At 43.4% G+C, this 17,725-nt stretch overlaps 1 protein-coding gene and 1 long non-coding RNA gene across 2 annotated transcripts in view; both read right to left on the reverse strand.

Moving 5' to 3' along the window:
- The window catches only part of kif26aa (kinesin family member 26Aa), a 119,790-nt gene extending 118,244 nt beyond the window's left edge, over positions 1 to 1,546 (reverse strand). Inside the window, exon 1 of the mRNA XM_077219438.1 lies at positions 1,290 to 1,546. Coding sequence (XP_077075553.1) covers positions 1,290 to 1,424 — 135 coding nt within the window. The 5' untranslated portion in view covers positions 1,425 to 1,546. The remainder of the gene's footprint in view (positions 1 to 1,289) is intronic.
- A 753-nt stretch (positions 1,547 to 2,299) lies between these two features.
- LOC143729181 (uncharacterized) lies at positions 2,300 to 3,091 on the reverse strand. Its single transcript, XR_013199952.1, has 4 exons — positions 3,028 to 3,091; positions 2,876 to 2,929; positions 2,616 to 2,764; positions 2,300 to 2,417 (listed from the first exon to the last, which is right to left on the reverse strand). It is a non-coding gene; the product is annotated as an uncharacterized LOC143729181 (long non-coding RNA).
- Between the last annotated feature and the right edge of the window lie 14,634 nt (positions 3,092 to 17,725).

The following is a 17,725-nucleotide window of genomic DNA, read 5'->3' on the forward strand; positions in this document are numbered from 1 at the left end:
TGCTCTGACTCACCGAGAGATTTATAAATTATCCATTTCATTGATGTTAACTGTAATTTATAACTCTGCGCTTCTCAATCCCATGTTGACGATAAATGAATTAAAATCAGGGATCAGTTTGAATGATATAGTCACTGAGGGGCGGAGTAGAATCGCAGCTCACACAGCGCGCTCCTGAATCTGATTCATATTGAAGGCGCATAGTTCTCTTGTGAGTATGAGAGAAATGTAACCTGTTTTAATTTATAATACTGTGGTATAGACTAGTAGGATATAGATGTATGTATGTAGTATATGTAATATAGGCTACTACCGTGACCCACTTTCTACTGTCATAATTTCCATAGCTGAGTAAAATTACCTACTTTAGAAAAACTCTTAAATTGCATTCCTAATGTTCCTAAACTGTAAGAAACTCAGGTGTTAATGGGACCGTCAGATCTTGCCACGAATCTGTGGTTAATTCTCACGAGTTTATTCGCTGTCTGCACAAGAGAAGTCAATGTTTCTAGATGTCTTTCTGAAAATCAATTTATTTTATGTTATATTTAATGTATATTGCAAATATTATTTATTACAAGTACTGGCACTTTCATTGTCATATTTTTCTCTTTTCTGTGTGTGTGTGTGTGTGTGTGTGTGTGTGTGTGTGTGTGTGTGTGTGTGTGTGTGTGTGTGTGTGTGTGTGTGTGTGTGTGTGTGTGTGTGTGTGTGTGTGTGTGTGTGTGTGTGTGTGTGTGTGTGTGTGTTTGTGCACTATGAGCGCGCGCTGGGTGTAATTTCAGTGTGGTGGTCAGCTATTTACTATTACTTTAGCGCCACCACATGGCCATAATTTGCAATGGCATGTCCATAAAACAATCGATTATGGAAGTTTATTTCATGGTGGAGTTGAATATTAAACTATTTTACTGCTAAAAAAAAAGCGTGAACTGGTCTAGAAATGTTAAGAGACTTATTTTAGACTACATTCTGAGTATACATGCGTTTCTTTGTGTTTACTCCACTTCACTGTTGTTAAGAAAGTGGTTGGGGTGTCTGTGAGGTGTAAAACATGACATGATAGACATTGAGATTTGCTGTGGTTACAATAGACACACATTTATGGGTCTTTTCGGGGGAGCTTTTCATGGAGCTGAAATATATATTTTTGCATGTTTTCGTTTGAAAGGTAGCTAAGCTAAGCATCTTGGCTTAAATGTGATATTTGACAGCTATAGGCTATATGGAGGCTTCTTATATCTAGGCTACATATGAAGCCAACATGCAAACGGACAAGGAGTTATTACCTTCTGTTTTCTCTTCAGATAATGACTGGTCAATCCAAATATTGTATCGGTATCCAAAAGGAGACTGTCAAGTTCCACAGGTGTTTCCCTCTGCTGTATATTCCATGAATCTTGTGTTGAATCACGTAAAGCCATGGGATATCTCTTGTTTTCATATGGGGTTTAGGCTAATGTCGATTCCCAATTTACTAAATAAAAATTAAATAATGTGAAAGGCATCACCAAAGACGTGTGATTTTTGAAATGACAATGTTGTCTTTCAGATGCTTCAGCGTATGTTTAACCATCTCCATCGTTTGCTCGTGCTTAGCCTACTCCAGACGCGCGAGCCAAACAAAATAGTCCAAACAAAATAAGCGTTAACCATGTGGATCAATTCAAAGCTGCGCCGGTGTCTCCGCCTCCCTACTCTCCTCCGCCTCTCTCTCTCTCTCTCTCTCTCTCTCTCTCTCTCTCTCTCTCTCTCTCTCAAATGACTTCATATGTGCTGTGAACTTGAAAGAATGAGACACCACAGGAAGCTAATTGGAAGCAATGTTCATTGATTAGAGCACAAAAGAGAAAGACACTGTTTGCATCTTACATCTGTGTTCATGGAGTTTGTACTTGTCAAATACTTGCTCACTCCTGTTACCAATACCAGTGGCTTACGACGTAACATTAAGTAAAAAATTGTGGTTCTCAGTGACCATTAAGCCAAAAAACTGTGCTTCTCTAAGCAGTGAGCATATTAAGTCAAAGACTCTGCTTCAATGATCTGCGAGCACACAAGTAAACTTGCTTCCAATGGACTGTGAGCATAATACTTTTGAAGAATTTAAAGACATTCTGGTAAAGTCAGACGTGGTTGTTCAAAAGTTCAAGAAAGAATATAAAGAAGCCGAAAGAATATTGAATCTGATTAAATAGATTTTGAAGCATCATTGGGTGCTCTTTTAAAAACCTTTTTAGATCAACCCTATTTCATTCTACATTGTAATGCAAACAGTTACTTTATTATAATCCTTTAAAAATTATTTACAGTCAGAAAACTTTCGGAGGTCTTGGAAGGCTAGTTTTGTTTTTCAGGCTGTAGGCACTCAGGACTTCATTGGTGGCCAACTTACGCAACAGTGTGTACAGCTGCCCCTGGATTTGTACCCCAATGGAGTATAGGTAGTTCACCCAAAATATATATAAACAAGATGACAGTTATCTACCATAAAACCGTATGAACTTAAGTAAACTCACAATGTAACAATATTACAGTTCAAAATGATGATGTCATAGCTGAGTCAGCATTTTGTTGTAAATAAACATTGACAGCTTAATTGGTATATTTCTTACCATCTTTGTCCTGTTCTCTTTATTTTCTAATGTTGTGTCAAACTGTTTATTTAAGCTCTTCTACAGTTTGACAAGTCCCATTTTCCAGAATTTTTCTACCTCTGCATTGCAAGGACTTCTCCCTGGTTCTCACAGAGCTCTTGTAATTTCTGCAAGAATTTTGTGTGGTAGTTTAAGGAGAAATTGAAAATTATAGAATCAGTTCCCTTAAATGTGTACACGTTTGTGACAAATAACTGTAAGCTTACTCTTACTCTTACTCTTTGTTGTTTCTTCAGATGAGGCCAGTGGCTCTCTGAAGTGAAGATCTGACACTGGTGTGGCATAAAAACACAAATACCTATGATTCAAAATGTACATACCGGTACGTTACATATTTATAAATATATATCACAATGAAATTGTCACACACCTTGATGGGGTGATGTCACCATTTGTAGTGAGGACTCTGGCAATGTAAATGTACACTCTCTGCTGTAAATGTATATTTTTTTTTTTTATAGAGGTGCAGGTAAATTGACATTAAAAATATTTATTGACGTTAAAAATTACTCCTACAGAATAAATTAGGAGACCTTTGGTTTTCTCGATTGTCTGTGGAGGAGAGAGAGAGAAATACATTTCCATTGGATTACATCATAAACACACATTTTTCATATTTATATATGAAATATGTAGATTTATATTCTACTAACCCCTGTCTTGAGGATGTTTTAATTTAGACAGTGTCTGATCTGAAAGTACAACAGAAATATGAAAAGACATAGTAGGTTGTTTTGCATTTTAGCCTTAATGATCATGCATGATAAAGAACTAAAAGAAGGTGTGGAAATCAAATGTAATATTACTGTCTATGTGAATTATGTAACAACTTACGGTGCGAGAGCTCAACACGTTGAAGAAAGCACATGCAAATAGAAAAACACCCGCAAATTAAGAAAACATCTTTATTGGTTTTACAACACATGGGTGCTCCAAATACTCACAACACAACCAAATACAGAAACTAGAAACCAGTTCAGCCAACTCTGTTAGACTAGTTGGAACAACATTTGGCGGAATACTGTTGGAGGATTTTTATGTAAATCAAAGTAATTCACATTTTAGTGATCGTTTTTTTAGTATCGGTGACGGTGACTCAAAAAGTCACATATGTTAGATGAAATGTAATTCTTTATTTTTAGGTTAGTTAGCTGACTTATGCAAATAGTACCAAAGCAAATAAAATAAAAAAACAGTAAATAAAAAAGGAAAACTCATTTTAAAGTAAGCAACTTGAACACTTACCATCTGAAGAGATTTTAGTTTCAGATTGAAATCTACTTGGCATTTTGTTTGCCCTCTTTTAACTTATTGTGTTTTCTGTTTCAATATTTGATGTGTCTTTGACAAGCTGGCATTTTTGGGAGCATTTGGCATCTGTAAATGTCTGAAAAATATAGAACGTTGTAAAATATTAGACATAATTTTGAAATGTTCATAATAATCAGAAAAGGTATTAAAAACATCATCTTCATCATGAGTCAAAGACAGTACACCTAAACCTGAAATACTATCACTATTACCTGTTCTTTGCCAAATTTTCTTCTGCAAGAACTGCCTCCACGCTTGTCAGGCATTGCATTGTTTTTTTTATCAACTGCCTTGTTTCTACAGAATTATCATCTGAAAATTCAACCACTGAAAATGTATTTTTCTCCACATGGTGAGAGATAACAATAACCTAAAAAAATACAAGGAATAAATACACCTCTAATGTTTCTAATAAATACAGTTAAATCATCTGCATGTGCTGTGACTTTTACAGGTGGGATTTCTGGAAACATAGGAACTCCAAGTCCATCAATCGTTTTCTTAAAGATGACGTTAAAGTTTCAAAAGATATTGAATATAAAAGTCCTGATAGACGACATTTTTGCTGTATGCCTCTCGTGACTTCACAAGGCCTAGTCAGACAACCATTACTTCTAGGATACTAGATGTTTCACTATATAACACAAGACACAAATTGTGGACCAAAGCCAAAGGCCTTCAAAGTCTTTAGTAAGTATAAACGGTCCACTCTGTCAAAAGTTTTTTCTTGATCTATAAGAGTCCAATATCAATTTGATGGTTTTTGGCAACTGCAATAATGTCTCAACAAAAATAGGTTGTCGAAAATGTTCCTTTTGGTGATACAGTATGACTTATCATCATGAATTATAGTTGCAATACATTTCTTCAACCTATTGGTTATAGCTTTTGACAGTATTTTAAAGTCAGTCAGTACACAATAATGAAACAGGACGCCAATTCTTTAAGTATCCAAGATCCCCCTTTTTGAGTATTAATGACAGCACCGCTGTTCGTCAAGTCAAGGATGGGATACCTTGGTTAAAGGACTCTAGAAAAACGTTATACAAATCTTGTCCAAGCACATTTTAAAAGCTTTTTCAAAACTCAGCAGAAAGACCATCAAATCCAGATGATGTACCACTGTTTAGCTCCAGCATAGCACTTGAAAGCTCAGAAAAAATCAGAAATGGCTCAATATTCTCTTTCACTGACAACTTTGTAAGATCTAGAATTGTAAAGGCTTTCCAGTGCTCTTGCCGTTGATGATAGGACTATGCAAGTTTAGAATGCGTACAAACAGAGTCCATGCAGATGATTGTAGATGCATATAAAATGTCTCTTTATTACTGGCTTTATTAAACATGATTGCGAACTTCCTGTGGCCTTTCCTTGTTAACATATGCACACGAAGCCATACCTTATAGACCGCATACAACTAAAATCCACCTTACGAGCTACTCTGCCGTGCGGTCAAAAACTGTGTGCTTCCTAATCGCCAACGCCCATACCTGTTGCTCAGGGGATCTAATTATACACAGCACCACCCAGTGAACAAAAACGTTACTATCCCCAAGATGGCTCCTACAAGTATAGTTCTTCAACTGCTGCTTTATCACGATGTTCTGACTGATAGAGTTTCTCATAAAAAGAAATATCAGAAACTATAATTTCTCATTGTTTCATTGCCATTAGAAAGTTTCAGTTAATGGTAATTTGCTCTTTTTAACTTTTCTCTAGTCCAAAAAAGAATGCAATTGGAGCATCCATTTCATTATAATTTAATTTATCTTGTTCTCACAAGAGTTTCCTTCTGCTGTTCATCCAATAAATCCTTCCAAAATGATAATAATCTGCCTCCTTTGTTATTGTAGCTTTGCTGAAGAATTTCTTGTTCCATTATCTTAATTTTCAAGTTCAGTATTATTTGCAGTGTATTGTTGGGAAAAATTATTTATCTGCACTCTTCCCAAATCCCACCACTGAGTTGGAGATGTAGCTAACAGTATATTTACACGACACCATTTGAAAACTGAAAACTGAAAACTTTTTATTCATTTTGGCCTTTCATTCACACGACAACGGCATTTTAGGGGCCTGAAAACTTGTTTCAAAGTGCAAGGTTTTGAAAATTACGCCTTTACCATCTCCGTGTAAACAACAAAAACGTGAATTTGTGAAAACCGTGACATCATGCGGATGCGTGTTCCTGTGGTGTTTCTTGATAATTTCACATCGCCAACTACTGACCTGGCATGCATAATAGTGTTTTTAGTCATTTTTCCAGATCCAAAGTTCACTGAGTTTCAGTAACAGTGCTGCATTAAACTACTATATACAGGTGCTGGTCATATAATTAGAATATCATCAAAAAGTTGATTTATTTCAGTAATTACATTCAAAAACTGAAATTTGGATATTATATTCATTCATTACACACTGATATATTTCAAGTTTTCATTCCTTTTAATTTTGGTGTTTATAACTGACAACTAATGAAAACCCCAAAATCAGTATCTCAGGAAATTAGAATATTGTGAAAAGGTTCAATATTGAAGACACCTGGTGCCACACTCTAATCAGCTAATTAACTCAAAACACCTGCAAAGGCCTTTAAATGGTCTCTCAGTCTAGTTCTGTAGGCTACACAATCATGGGGAAAACTGCTGACTTGACAGCTGTCCAAAAGACGACCATTGACATCTTGCACAAGGAGGGCAAGACACAAAAGGTCCTTGCTAAAGAGGCTGGCTGTTCACAGAGCTCTGTGTCCAAGCACATTAATAGAGAGGTGAAGGGAAGTGAAATATGTGGTAGAAAAAAGTGTACAAGTGCATCACTTGTGCACTTGTGCACTTCAACTTTGTGCATCATGATACATTTGATGCAAAATGATTTGGTTTCCACAAAAACATAAAACTGTTTTCATTGATAATAAGAAGAAATGTTTCTTGAGCAGCAAATCATCATATTAAAATGAATTCTCATCATGAAGGATCATGAAGACTAGATTAATGATGCTGAAAATTCAGCTTTGATCACAGGAATAAATTACAGAATAGACTATGTTAAATTGTAATAATATTACAGTTTTTACTGTATTTTTGATCAAATAAATGCAGAAGAGAATTAAAAATCTTACAGCCCCCAAACTTTTGAACAGTAGGCTAGTGTACAATAGTGCATTTACTATAATTAGGGTAGTTTGGTAAAAGTCACTGACTAATTACAGGCGAGTTGAGACCACAAATTACAAAATATTTAGTGGTCATGAAAACGTATTCAGATTTAGCATATTAATGATGCATTCACCTCATAAATGATGACACATTGCTCTAGCAGAGGAAAGTGCATGTAAGTTCAAGTGCATGCTTTTAAAAATAAAAAGTATTGGTATCGGTATCGATATCAGCGATACTGGCCCTGTATTTACTTGGTATCGGATCGATACCAAATTTTGCAGTATCGCCCACCTCTAGCCGTTGGTGCGAGTGTTAATGAGCAGCACCTGTGAGAACACCGGTGGCGCATCTCTCACGGAGGAACGGAAGCATAAAGGAGGATGGACGCCGTTGATGATCGAGAGAGGAAAAGGCCTGTGTTTTAGTTGTGCTTGGTTTTTGTATTTGTATTTTATTTTGGGTAGTTTGTATTCTTACGAGAGGTTCTCTCGTATTGCGTAAGTTTAGCTTACGCTACGGGAAAGATTCATCTTCTCGAGATACTGAAGCCAAAAATTATCCTTAATTTTGTATTCCTTGTCAACGCAGTGCAGCAGCTAGCAGACCTAGAGCAGGCCATCTCGCGTGCATTGGCTGCCCTGTGGCAACTGCTGCAGCCTACCAGTGAGCCCGGCGTGACGTCACGCCCAATGAAGGGCGCCCACGCCTTCATAGCGTCACAGCCCGCCAGAATGGGCATGGCTTAGCGTATAAAAGTAGGGGCTGTAGGCTGACTTCTCTGATTTTTCGTCTCTTCAGCGAGCTCTTCGCATCGCTGGATTTGAGAGAAGCCACCGCCGCCGTCGAACAGCGAACAGGCAGCTTAGGACAGCGCTGAGGAAGCCGGCCGTCTTCGCCACCTTCAGCAATCCGTGCGAGCTACACTATCCGGCGACGTATCCTTTTTGCCTTGCTAGAAATATTCTAAAAGAGCAGCGAGCGTCTTTTTCAAGATGCCTCGCACTTCCTGCGGCTCGTGTAGAGCCCCGCTCAGCGCCGGAGACCGTCACCTGATCTGCGCTCTCTGCCTGGGCCTGGAACACGCAGAGCTCGCCCTCGCGTCCGGGGGCTGCGAGCTCTGTGAGGAGCTTCCGCTGTCGACCCTGCAGGCTCGACTCGAGGCTTTTAACACCGCAGCAGTCACTCCGCCCTCTGTGGGACCGCGCAGGAAGAAGCGCCGTTCCCTGAGACAGCCGGAACCTGTGGCCACAGCGACGTGCTCTTGGTCGGCCGCGCTTATGCCGCCACCGGCCAGGCCGCGTCTGCTTTACACTCGATGGCTGTGCTACAGATCCTGCAAGCCGACCTCCTCCGTGAATGGGATGAGAAGGGCCGGGATCCAGCTGCCGTTACGGACCTGAGAAGTGCGACGGATCTCTCTCTCCGAGTCACCAAAACCGCAGCCCAAGCCATCGGACGAGGCATGGCCGCGTTAACTGTGACAGAGAGGCACCTCTGGTTAACGCTCGCGGATATGAGGGAAACTTGAGCGAGCCACCTTCCTGAACGCGCCGCTCTCCCCCACTGGTCTCTTCGGCCCAGCGGTGAACGGGATTGTTGACTGCTTCTCTGAGGTGCAGAAGACCACGCAGGCCATGAACCCCTTCCTGCCGCGACGCTCGAGTTCCGTCACAGGCCGCTCTCGCGAGAGCGGCCCAGCGTCCAGCACAGCCTCAGCCTCAGCCTTCGCAGCGACGTCAGGGCGTCCGCCCTAGGTCGCGCTCAGGCAGCCGTCACAGACCGCCGCCCCCCAGAGGGCCTCGGCAAAGAATTACACTAAAGTCTGAGCACGCGAAGCCCTCCTAACAGAGAGAGAGAAAAGACGCGCGTGTCCCGCTGCGGCCGGACCGCCGTCAAAGTTCATTTCCCTGTCAGTCCCCTTCAAACAGGCTACTGCAGTGGTTCAATTAGCAGCCAACGAGCCGGTTTATTCACCCTCTCGCCTGCACACAAACGCCGTTTTCACGGCGACCCAGAGAAATCTCAAAAAGAGTATAATGTCTGGTCCGGCTCACGCCGTCAGTGTTTTAAGTGTAGTGAAAGTGCCCACGCCCCATTCTTCACCCCTACACATAAGCACTCCAAATCCCGTGTCACTCACAGAGCACATCCTCATAAAGCGCAGAAAAGCCGCTCGAGTGTTGAATGTAAGAAATGTGTCCACAGGTCTGTGCCCAATATCTGCCCGCACTGTTACACGATCAATGCAGGTTATGAATGTAAGTCTCGTGCCCGCCAGAGAGCGCTCACGCTTGCTGATACAAACCTCCCCCCAGGCTCCGCCCGCGTGTTTAAGTGTTATCACAAAACGCAGGGCGTTAATAAAACGCTCCCCATCCATTATGATCGGGGCGTCAGATACAGTTGTAAGTCTCGTGCCCGCGTGCGCGCGCTCACGCTTACAGAAAGCTTTTCCGCCCGGAGCGCTGCTCGCGCATCAAAAAGTGAAAAAAGAATGTTCCCCATCCCTTATGATTGGGACTTCTCACATAAATCAGCCGGTTTCGGCTTTCAGCGAGCAGCCATTGCCCAGAACCGAGAGCGCGCGCGCCGCGCTTTCGGCTCCGGTCCAGTTTCACAAGCCCGCAAACGGCGGCGATCTGAACCCGGAGGCCATTCGCCCCCTAGCGGCTCACTATCCCAGGGATTTCAGAATGGGTGCTGAGCACAATAAAGCAGGGCTATACACTTCAATTCATTCGCCGTCCCCCGCGCTTTCAAGCCCGGACCGCGACGATAGTGAATGCGGAAGTAGCACACCTACTTCAAGCAGAAATAGCAAAGCTGCTGTGCAAAGGGGCTATAGAAAAGGTACCGCCTTCTCTGAGCGAGTCAGGCTTTTACAGCCGATATTTTCTCGTACCCAAGAAGGACGGAGCCTTCAGACCTATCCTAGATCTGAGACATTTGAACAAAGTGCTTGCGAAAAGACCATTCAAAATGCTTACGACCAGGAAAATCCTCGCGCACGTTCGCCCGAGGGACTGGTTTATTTCTCTACATCTGAAGGATGCCTATTTTCAGATTCAGATAATACCCCGTCACAGGCAATTTTTGAGATTCGCCTTCGACGGTCAGGTATATCAGTACACCGTCCTGCCGTTCGGCCTGTCCCTAGCACCCCGTACATTTACGAAGTGCATGGACGCGGCGCTCGCCCCCCTGAGAAGTCAGGGGCTGCGAATAATGAACTATCTGGATGATTGGCTGATATTGGCACAGTCAGAGACAGAACTGCTATCTCACAGGACAGTGCTTCTCAGTCATCTGGAAAGCTTGGGTCTCACGGTCAACTGGACCAAGAGCTCGTTACTGCCCAGCCAGTCAATTTCCTTTCTAGGAATAGAACTGGACTCGGTAACCATGGCGGCCCGTTTATCGACACAGCGCGCGCGCCTTGTGTAGCGGTGCTGCAGCGTGCTCTTCCGATAACCATCTCTTATCGGAAAGTCATCTCGACAGACGCGTCCAACTCAGGTTGGGGTGTGCTGTTCGAGGGCAGACCGGTCTTTGGCCAGTGGTCAGACCAGGAGAAGGGTTTTCACATAAACTGTCTGGAGATGATAGCGGTCGAGAACGCGCTGAAGTGCTTCGTCCCATTCATACAGGACCAGCATGTTATTGTCCGCTCGGACAACATGTCTGTGGTATCCTTTGTAAACCGTCAGGGCGGTGTCAGATCCAGAAATCTCTGCAATCTGACGGAACGCCTCCTTATTTGGTCTCAGATGCACCTGCGCTCGCTGAGGGCAGCGCATGTGCCTGGCCATTTGAACGACTGCCCAGACAAACTGTCCAGGGACAATGTTCCCCCAGGGGAATGGTCCCTGCACCCCCAAACGGTCCAGAAACTGTGACGCCTATTCGGCAGAGCGGAAGTCGACATATTTGCGTCAAAAGACAACGCTCAATGCCCGACGTTCTTCTGGAAGGACGAGGACGCGCTGGCCCAGGTTTGGCCACAGGTGATGAAGAGAATCAGGGAAATGCGCCACTCGGTGCTCCTCATAGCCCCGCGTTGGGAGAATCAGATTTGGTTCCCGGAACTAGCACGGCTGTCACATACAGCTCCGTGGCCGATTCCGGTGAGGGCAGATCTCCTCTCTCAGGCTCGCGGCACGATCTGGCATCCCCATCCAGAGCGCTCGTCTCTGCATGCATTGTTGATCAACGGGTACTCATTCCCCTGCCAGAAGGAGTAATGAACACGATCACGCAGTCTAGAGCCCCTTCCACGAGAAGGCTCTACGCGTCTAAATGGTCGGTGTTCTCTGGATGGTGCACCGACAGAGGTCTGGACCCGCGGACATGCTGGGTGGCGCATCTACTCACCTTCCTACAAGAGCTGTTGGATAAGGGAAGGTCCCCATCCATGCTCAAGGTATACGTGGCGGCCGTGGCAGCGTTCGCAGAATCGACGCACGGCCAGTCAATGGGAAAACATGAGTTGGTCATCCGCTTCCTTATGGTGCGTTCACACCGGACGCGAATAGCGCGTCAGGCGCGAGTGATTTCAATGTTAAGTCAATGCAAAGACGCGTTACGCGCGTAAAAGATTCCTGCGGCGCGAATGAGGCGTAGAGCGCGGCGCGGTAGACGCGAATTCGCCTCATTTGCACGTCAAGTTCGCGCGAATGGCGCGAATTAAGCGTCTGGCACGTTAAGCGCGTTACGCGCGAATGATGTAGTTAGTGCTATCTGTGCATTCACGCGTTTGACGCGAATTCACGTCTGCCGCCCGAGTTGAAAAATCTGAACTTCTGCGTCAATTCGCGCCGCGTTAACCAATCAGGAGCCTAGCTGCATGCTGCTGTCACGTGGTGAAGTATCTGGATGACTGGTTTTAATGCACAACAAAGCAAATATTTTATCACATAAAACTTGATTTCAATATATGAGACATATTCATTTTATATTGAATGCTATTTATTCCATATCTAGATATATGAAATATTATTATAATGTAAAGACAACCAACATACTGCATAAGTTCGTGTCTGGACAGTGTTGTTCGAGAGAGAGAGAAAAATCACAGGACAGATTTATCACTTTTGGAGGCTGGCTCCATTTATCATCAAAACAAAAATAAATGACAGATTAGGTGGATGAGGGCAAGGGTGATCCTCGCTCCGATGCGGGACAACAGGTCATCAAGCTGGGCGCGGGACAGGCGGAGGTACCGCTGAAAGCCGCCGTCATCCAGGCGCAGCTCCTGGAGCGAGACAATGGTGAAACTTGCCACACTGGGTTCGCCTTCGAAGGGTCTGATGGACACAAATACGGCGACGATTACCCCTACGCCGCCGTTCTGCTCTCCAGAGCAAATACAGAGGGGTGACTCTCCGATGAATGCTCGATCAGCATAAAAAAGATGGCCGCCAACGGGTTTCGATTCTGACGCGCGTGACGCGCGTAAATTTCGCTTCAAACTTTTGTTTTTACGCGCGTCAGTTTCACTCTTGACACGCGAATTAACACAAAGTGGTCAAGCGTCAAACTAGACGCAGTAGACGCGAATTTGACGCGCTATTGGCGTCCGGTGTGAACGCACAGTTAGAGGAGCTGGAAGGATGAATCCGCCGCACCCCCGTCGGTTCCCATGTGGGATCTTTAATTGGTCCTCGAGGCCCTGAAAGCTTTTCCTTTTGAACCACTAGACTCTGTGGGGTTGAAATATCTATCACTGAAAACCGTCTTTCTGACTGCACTGTCGTCAGTAAAACGTGTGGGGAACCTGCATGCGCTGTCTGTCAGCGCGTCGTGTCTTGAGTTCGGGCCGAATGACTCTAAAGTCATCCTCAGACCTAGACATGGCTATGTTCCTAAAGTGATGGGCACTCCATTCAGAGCGCAACTTATTTCGTTGTCAGCTCTCCCAGCATCTGACAGCGAAAGTGATGTGAATCTCCTCTGCCCTGTCAGAGCGCTGAGGTTTTACATTACGGGCTCCGCCTCCTTCAGGCGTTCGGAACAGCTTTTTGTTTCGTTTGGTGGGCGCACCAAGGGTCTCGCCTCCTCGAAACAGAGCCTGTCCAGATGGATAGTGGACGCTATAGCAGCCGCTTACGCGTCAAAAGGTCTGCAATGCCCTCTGGGCATCAGGGCTCATTCCACGAGAGGCGTGGCCTCTTCCTGGGCATGGTCCAGTGGAATTTCTATCCATGACATATGTGTAGCGACGGGCTGGAGCTCCCCGTCTACCCTTGTCAGGTTTTATGACCTAGAAGTTCCTGCCTTGCAGGCTAAACTGTTGTCAGTTTGAAGGAGAGGTGTATTCTGCTCAGAACTCCTACTCAGATCACCCTCACGTGACTCAGCTCTCCTGGTTGAGCTGCACTTGTAGGGTATGTGCCATGTGCCTATACAGACCGGCGCAGTACTTTTATACTCTAAGCCACGCCCATTCTGGCGGGCTGTGACGCTATGAAGGCGCAGGCGCCCTTCATTGGGCGTGACGTCACGCCGGGCTCACTGGTAGGCTGTAGCAGTTGCCGCAGGGCAGCCAATGAGCACGCGAGATGGCCTGCTCTAGGTCTGCTAGCTGCTGCACTGCGTTTACAAGGAATACAAAATTAAGGATAATTTTTGGCTTCAGTATCTCGAGAAGATGAATCTTTCCCGTAGCGTAGGCTAAACTTACGCAATACTCGTTCCCTCTCTAGAGAGAACCGAGGTTACGTTAGTAACCGAGTATCATTTTATTTTAATAAAGTTTCTTAAATGTTCGCCGGTTCCCGCCTCCTTCTTCCCTGAACATTGCTACAAATACAAACACAGATGAACATTGATTGACAGAACACAGGTGAAACAGATGATGATGATGATGATACAGATTGACTTAAAATGCTGATGACACGTGACATGAAGATAGGCAGACAAGTCCAATGAAAACAAACTAAACAGAACACAACTGTGACAGGATAGTCTTCATTGTAAAAATTAAATACAATGCTTACAATTAAAGTTACAAAAGTTATTCAGTCAGGAGCAGAGACATGGCAGACAGCAGCTGGAATATTAGACTGCTGCCACTTTAAGAGTTTATGCACGGATCCAATATACTGTTACACAAGAACATGCTTATATTTCTCAACTTTTTACATTCCAAAATAGTGCAGCAGATTAGTAAAAAAATCGTTCACTTTGGTATAGAAGAATGAAATTTGGCACAGATACTCTCTAAGGGCCACTATTTTGGAAAAAGGCGTTGGCCACTCAAAAATTCAGTGTGGCGGCCAATTTTCAAGATGGCCGCCATTGCCAAAGGCAAAGCCCCAACTTTTGTCCCCAACCCGCATCATAGAAACATGAGTGTGGTCTCGTTTTACCCGGGGCAGCAAACATTCAATCATGAATTACCTGAACACTTCTAGCCCCTCCCTAGCAACCATTGTTGAGCACCTTAGCAACCAAAATCCAAAGAGGTATATCTTCTATTCTGAATGTCATAGAGACATGGGAGTTGGTTTATATCATTCATAGTGACACGCAGCCTTTAGAGTTTCATGATTGGCAGCTGCCAAGCCACTCCCTTGCAACCAAAGAGAGTACCCTAGCTAACATTTTGCAAGACGTATACTGACCTACAAAGGCAAAAGACCTTAACTCGCTAGAGTGTGGAACTAAGAAAAATGACTTTAAAGATTTTTAGTTGTCCCGCCAAAATAATTATAGGTAGGACACTGGATATTTGGCAATTAGATGTTTAAGTAATAAACATTATCTACATAAAAAAATCTTGAGCTCAAACTTGACTTTTGACCACTATTTTAAAGTTACTGTACTCTGCCTTTGTATTGTCAGCAAAAAGTGAGAAGTCATGCCAAGGCAAAAGACAGTGACTTCCACATTATCAATATTTGGTTGCTGATCACCATTAACAAAATCATTATAGTAACACCTGTATAAAATCTAGTGATCATGGCATTTATTTTGAATGATTTACAATTACTTATAGCCATCTACTTATTGTGCTTTGGTTGCATTCTGGTGGCCCTATTAATTCATTAGACATGACAAAATACTTCCGTAGCGGTAAAGAGTATAGGCTATCTTCAAGTGGTACTGAGTGGCATAAGACTTTCTAAACACGCGTTCAAAATGATCACGATAAAACAGATCCACGCGCACATTCGACCCGGAGACTGGATTATAGCGATGGATCTGAAAGACGCATACTTTCACAGACGCTTACCGAGATTCGTGTTCAAGGTGTCACGCTCCTTGTCCGTTCACGAAAAGTAGCCTATGCAGTGCGTTCCCCCTTGAGACTCAGTAGGGAGCGCGTTCTGGACTACCTAGACAACTAATGCATTTATAGCACAACCTTCTGTGTTCTGCGTCTTTTCAGGATGCGGTGGTTTCAGCTGCCTGTCTACTCTATTATTGTGCTTGTGCACTTCGCTCGTCCCGCGGATTTATTCCGGACGCTGTGATTGTATAACCTGCTTGTAACAGCTGAGCTGGTCTGATGTTGTATACACCAGCACTTGCTTCATTATGTTGTATGCACCAATATACCCTTGTTGCTTCATTATTATCACTCCCTGTGATGTATTTGTCCTGCGTTGGCTCGACCGTGTTCAGGGCGGTGCTGAAAGCGCCGGCGAAGTTTTGGCTCTCTGCCAGCTAGATGCATTAATGTCTCAACCAGATCCGGTAACTGAACTGGGTGAGGCCGGGCTTTAGTTCTTTGTTGTATTCACCTGCTACGGCATGTGTAACACTTTTCTGTCAACTCTGCATATATCCTTCGCGATCGATATCACACGTTTGTCGATGGAGCGGGTTAAGAGCATACTATCTGACCGCATTAGTGCAGGACAAGGCTCTGAGGACATCACAAGTTACAGGGACTGATGGCAGCTGTAAGTGCACAGGCCAAAAATGTGCCAAAAATATCAATAACTCATTTTCAACCAAAAACGAAGTTACGGTCTTTTGCGTTTGCACGGCAGCATATCTCTGCATCAGAACATCGTATGGAGATGGGGGTTGGCTCTTTTGACTCATGCTAGCAAACAGGAGTTCCAACATGCTACACATGCTAGCTGTGAACAGCTACATGCTAATAGCTATTAAGTAAGTGCTAAATCATGCCAAGAAAATGCTAAGAACTCCAATAGTGACCATCTGTGACAACTACTAACCAACTACCAACACCATAGCAACCACCCAGAATACCCTAGCAACCGCCTACCAACACCATAGCAACGACCCAGAACACTCTAGCAACCACCTAGCAACCACCTGAACACATGAATAAGCCATATCTCGCGCACCAGAACATCGTACAGACATGTTTGTTGGCTCGTATGCAATCATGTACCTCACCCTAGCAACCGAGTGGCGAGTTTGCCACTGCAAGCACCCACTCACATTTTCTTCTGGAAATGTACATTCTATGGCCATCTTGAAAATGGTCGCCATCTTGAATTTTTGAGTGGCACACACCTTTTTCCATGATAATGTTCCTTGAAGAATGTTTGTACCAAATTTCATGATAGCATCACCATTTGAAAAAAAATATGTAAGTATTCAAGAAAAATGGCGGCCATCTCGAAAAATGGTTGCCATCTTGAATTTTTGAGGGACAAGCACTGTTTTCCAAAACAACATTCTGAAGAGAGTATTTTCACAAAATGCTATGCCTACATGATATCACTGTTTGAACAATTGACAATGACCATTTGACAGAAATAGCGGCCATCTTGAAAAAATGGCCGGCATATTGAATTTTTGGGTGGCCAACGCCTTTTTCCCAAAAAATGACCCTTCGAGAGTATCTGTGCCAAATTTCATGCTTCTATACCAATTTGAACGATTATCTTGAAATATGCCATTAATCTGCTGCACTAAAACTGACTGTGTTTAACTGAATACTTACAGTACAGGCATTTTAGACATAGCATAATTGTGTGTGTATTTGACTGTTTAAGCACATTAAGCCACTCATTTTGGCTGGTGTGTGTCAATTTGCCTCGGAGAGAATGGAGCGAGAATGCGCAGCTGACATTATTATTGCATGTTATAACCAATAAACTAATAAAAAAGTCAGTGTAACACTGATTATCGCAGCAAGCCTACCTGAAGATAAACTTTTCTTACGAAAATGGTTCACTATTTTAATGTATGCGATTGTAAACATCTTACCTGTTTCCTCATCTTCTTTTCTATTGAGATGTGCATTTGGGAGCCTCATCCAGTTCATCTTTCTTCTATGGACTCAAAACCTTTTTTCCTTCCCAAGAATGAAGGCATTGCTCAGTCTTGTGGTTTTGAACTTTATGGTCAACAGATTGAATCTGTGGAGAATTTGAAATCACCATCAACCGTTTGGCCACTTTGGTGCTTTCCTGACCTTACGAGTCACTTAGAGCTTGCAGGAACGTTCTCAAATGGCAAGCAAGCATCAAGACTGACTAAATAAATTGCTTCTACTGGTACATGTATCTATTGGATGGATATTGTGCACCATGAAGTGATCGCCAGTAAGTTCATTTGGTTTGTTGTATTTGCCCAGCAGACATTCACACCTTTCTGTCTCCTCAACCTAAC

Source organism: Siphateles boraxobius, unplaced genomic scaffold (assembly GCF_051911475.1).
Source record: "Siphateles boraxobius isolate OS27281-9 unplaced genomic scaffold, OSU_SipBor_1 8, whole genome shotgun sequence".
Taxonomy (NCBI): domain Eukaryota; kingdom Metazoa; phylum Chordata; class Actinopteri; order Cypriniformes; family Leuciscidae; genus Siphateles; species Siphateles boraxobius.